This window comes from Sciurus vulgaris (assembly GCF_902686455.1).
Source record: "Sciurus vulgaris genome assembly, chromosome: X".
NCBI lineage: Eukaryota > Metazoa > Chordata > Mammalia > Rodentia > Sciuridae > Sciurus > Sciurus vulgaris.
The window spans coordinates 22,744,358-22,747,855 of NC_136471.1; the positions used below are offsets into that span (position 1 = coordinate 22,744,358).

The 3,498-nt window shown below is 41.2% G+C and overlaps 1 protein-coding gene across 1 annotated transcript; it reads right to left on the reverse strand.

Annotated features, from left to right (window-relative positions):
• Positions 1 to 987: 987 nt before the first annotated feature.
• Positions 988 to 2,888, reverse strand: LOC306651661 (60 kDa heat shock protein, mitochondrial-like). Its single transcript, XM_079124345.1, has one exon. The coding sequence runs from the start codon at positions 2,806 to 2,808 to the stop codon at positions 1,087 to 1,089; it is 1,722 nt and encodes a 573-aa protein (XP_078980471.1). The 5' UTR covers positions 2,809 to 2,888; the 3' UTR covers positions 988 to 1,086.
• Positions 2,889 to 3,498: the final 610 nt, after the last annotated feature.

Genomic DNA, 3,498 nt, shown 5'->3' on the forward strand with positions numbered 1-3,498 from the left:
AACGTACATGGATGCTCCATGTTGGGGACTGTATTAGTCAGGGTTCTCTAGAGGAACAGAATCAATAGGAAGTATGATTATAAAAGGGGATTTATTAGATTGGCTTACACGAGCAGAAGCTGGATAGTTCACAATGACTGTATGCAGCTGGAGAGCTGGAAGAAACAGCAGCTGTGCAATCCAAGACCCAGAAGCCCCAGAACAAGAAAAATCAACAGTGTTACCCTAGTCCAAGACCCAGGCTTCTGAAAACTACCTGGAGAATCACTGGCACAGTCAGCTTTGGAAGAATGAAGAAGTGAGAGTCCAATATCCTCAGATGATAGAAGCGGCAATGAAGAACTCGTTCAAGAAGAGCCGAGCTTGCATCTGCATCTGGTTCCTTGTTCTTCCAACTTTTATTCCACCCTATTGGATGGTGCCACCCATGATTAGGGAGGGACTCCACTTCAATTCACTATCCCACATTCCAATCATTCCTAGACATGCCCTCATTAACATACGCAGAGGCCTCTAAATCATCACCATCTCTTAATCCAATCAAGTTGGCAATTCAAATTAACCATTGCAGGACATAAATATTTATTATTTTTATGTTTTGTTGATTTATGGTTCCCTTAAGCAGTATGAAATGACCTTCCTTATCCCTTCTAACTTTGGCTAGAAGTCCACTTTATCTGATATGAGGTGGGAAAACCCTGCTTTTTTACTGAGTACATGTGCATGATACGTTTTTTTCCTTCCATCTTTAGTCTGTGGATGTCTTTTCCTATGAGATGAGTCCCCTGAAGGCAGCATAGTGTTGTGTCTTTTTTTTTTATTTTTTTTTTAATCAGGAATGTACAAATGTCTTTTTATTCAAAAATACAAAATAAATTATCTATAGGCATGGACAATGACAGCAGTAAACCATTATGTATTGTCAACTGAAACCAGTAACTGATGGTTATAGTGATTTTCTTAAACATCAACCAGCCTTTTCTTCAGTCATTTTCTTCACTGACTTCTCTGAAGTTATTGGTGAGGAACCCTGCCTTGAGCTTCCTGTCACAGTTCATTAATAATGGTAAAGCACTATTCTGAGAGTTAGAACATGCCACCTCCCATACCACCTCCCATTCCACCCATTGCACCCATTCCAGGATCCTTTTCTTCTTTAGGAATTTCTGTAACTACAACTTCTGCTGTAGTTAACAGAGAAGCAACTCCCGCAGCATCCAGTAGAGCAGTTCTTACAACCTTTGTTGGGTCAATGATTCCTTTTTCCACCATATTCACAAAATCTCCAAGCATAGCATCATAACCAACTTCTGAGGAACTCTGCAGAATTTTCTCAACTATCAGAGATCCTTCAACACCTGCATTCTTAGCAATGGTCATTGCAGGAATTTTAAGTGTTCTTTTAATGATTTCTATGCCAATTTTTTGATCTTCATTAGCTGGAGTTAGTGAGTCCAAGGCTGGAATGCACCGAAGCAGAGCACAACCCCCACCCAGAACAATGCCTTCTTCAACAGCAGCTCTTGTAGCATTGAGGGCATCTGTAACTCTGTCTTTCTTTTCATTCACTTCGACATCACTTGTCCCACCAACCTTCAGCACAGCTACTCCATCTGAAAGTTTTGCCAGTCGTTCATTTAGTTTTTCCTTTTCATATTCACTAGTTGTGGTTTCTAATTGTTCTGTGATTTCTTGAATACGCTTTTCAATTTGAGCTTTATCACTTTTTCTTTTCAAAAGCATGGCATCATCTTTGGTGACAATGACCTCTCCAACTTTTCCTAAGTCGTGAGGCTGAACATCTTCAATATTTAGGGTCAAACCCTCCTCACCAAACACTGCGCCCTCAGTAGCAATAGCCATATCTTTAAGTTGGTTTTTTCTGTTGTCACCAAAACCTGGAGCTTTAACTGCAACAACCTGAAGACCAACTTTTAGCCTGTTCAAAACAAGTGTACTTAGAGCTTCTCCATCAACATCTTCAGCAATTATGACCAAGGGTTTCCGGTGAGCATTGGCAATTTCAAGAGCAGGTACGATGGACTGGACGCTAGATATTTTCTTTTCACTCAATAGAACATAAGCATCCTGGAATTCACATTTCTGACCTTTTGATGTATTAATGAAGTAGGGAGAAATATAACCTCGATCAAACTTCATGCCTTCGATAATTTCTAATTCATCATTGAGTGTTTTTCCATCCTTTACTGTGATCACACCCTTCCTTCCAACCTTTTTCATTGCGTCAGAAATGATGTTGCCAATTTCTTTGTCTCCATTTGCAGATATCGTAGCAACCTGGGCAATTTCTTCAGGAGTTGTCACAGGTTTAGACTGCTTCTTAAGTTCCTCAATTACAGCATCAACGGCTAACATCACACCTCTTCTGATTTCCACAGGATTAGCACCTTTGCTAATCTTCTCGAAGCCTTCCTTTGCAATAGAGCCTGCCAGTACAGTAGCAGTGGTGGTACCATCCCCGGCCTCTTCATTTGTGTTATTGGCAACATCTTGAACAAGTTTAGCTCCAATATTTTTGTATTTATCCTTTAAATCAATTGACTTTGCAACAGTCACACCATCTTTTGTTACTTTGGGACTTCCCCAACTCTGTTCAATAATTACCGTTCTTCCCTTTGGCCCCATTGTAACAGCTACAGCATCGGCTAAAAGGTCTACACCTTGAAGCATTAAGGCTCGGGCATCCGCACCGAATTTTACATCTTTGGCATAAGCCCGAGTGAGATGAGGAGCCAGTGCCCTAGACACTGGTCTCATCTGGCGAAGGACTGTGGGTAATCGAAGCATTTCTGCGGAGGGTCAGGCCAGCAAGCTCAGTCCTCTCCGTCCCACTTAGGCTGGTTCCCGGGCCGCTCTTGGTTCCAGAACTTTCCGGAAAGCGCCGCGCTCTCTGAGAGTCAAAGGTCAAATCTCGTCATTTCCGGGAGGGGACGCAGGGATGGTTCTTTCACCTCGGCTGGCTTTTTTTTAAATCCAATCTGCCGGTCTCTGTCTTTTGATTGATGAGTTTAGGCCATTAACACTCAGGGTTATTATAGAGATATGATTTGTATTCCTGATCATTTTGGCTTATTTTTGGTTTTTAACTTGACTTGGTTTCTCCTTTGATTGGCTTTTACTTTACTGTAGTTCCTCCCTTTGCTGACTTTCATTATTGTCTTTCATTTCCTCCTCATGGAATATTTTTGCTGAAAATGTTCTATAGTGCAGGATTTCTATTTATAAATTCTTTTAACTTTTGCTTATCTTGCAAGGATTTTATTTTTTCATCAAATCTGAAGGTTAGTTTTGCTGGCTATAAGATTCTTGGTTGGCATCCACATTTTTTCAGAGCTTGCAATATGTTGTTCCAGTCCCTCCTAGCTCTTAGGGTCTTGCAGAGACATGTTTGGGTAGCCCTAGTATGGCGGCTGGCTTTGAGCCAAGAGGTGGCACATAGTTAGTGTTAACACGGAGTGATCTACTTTTGCCTAATTA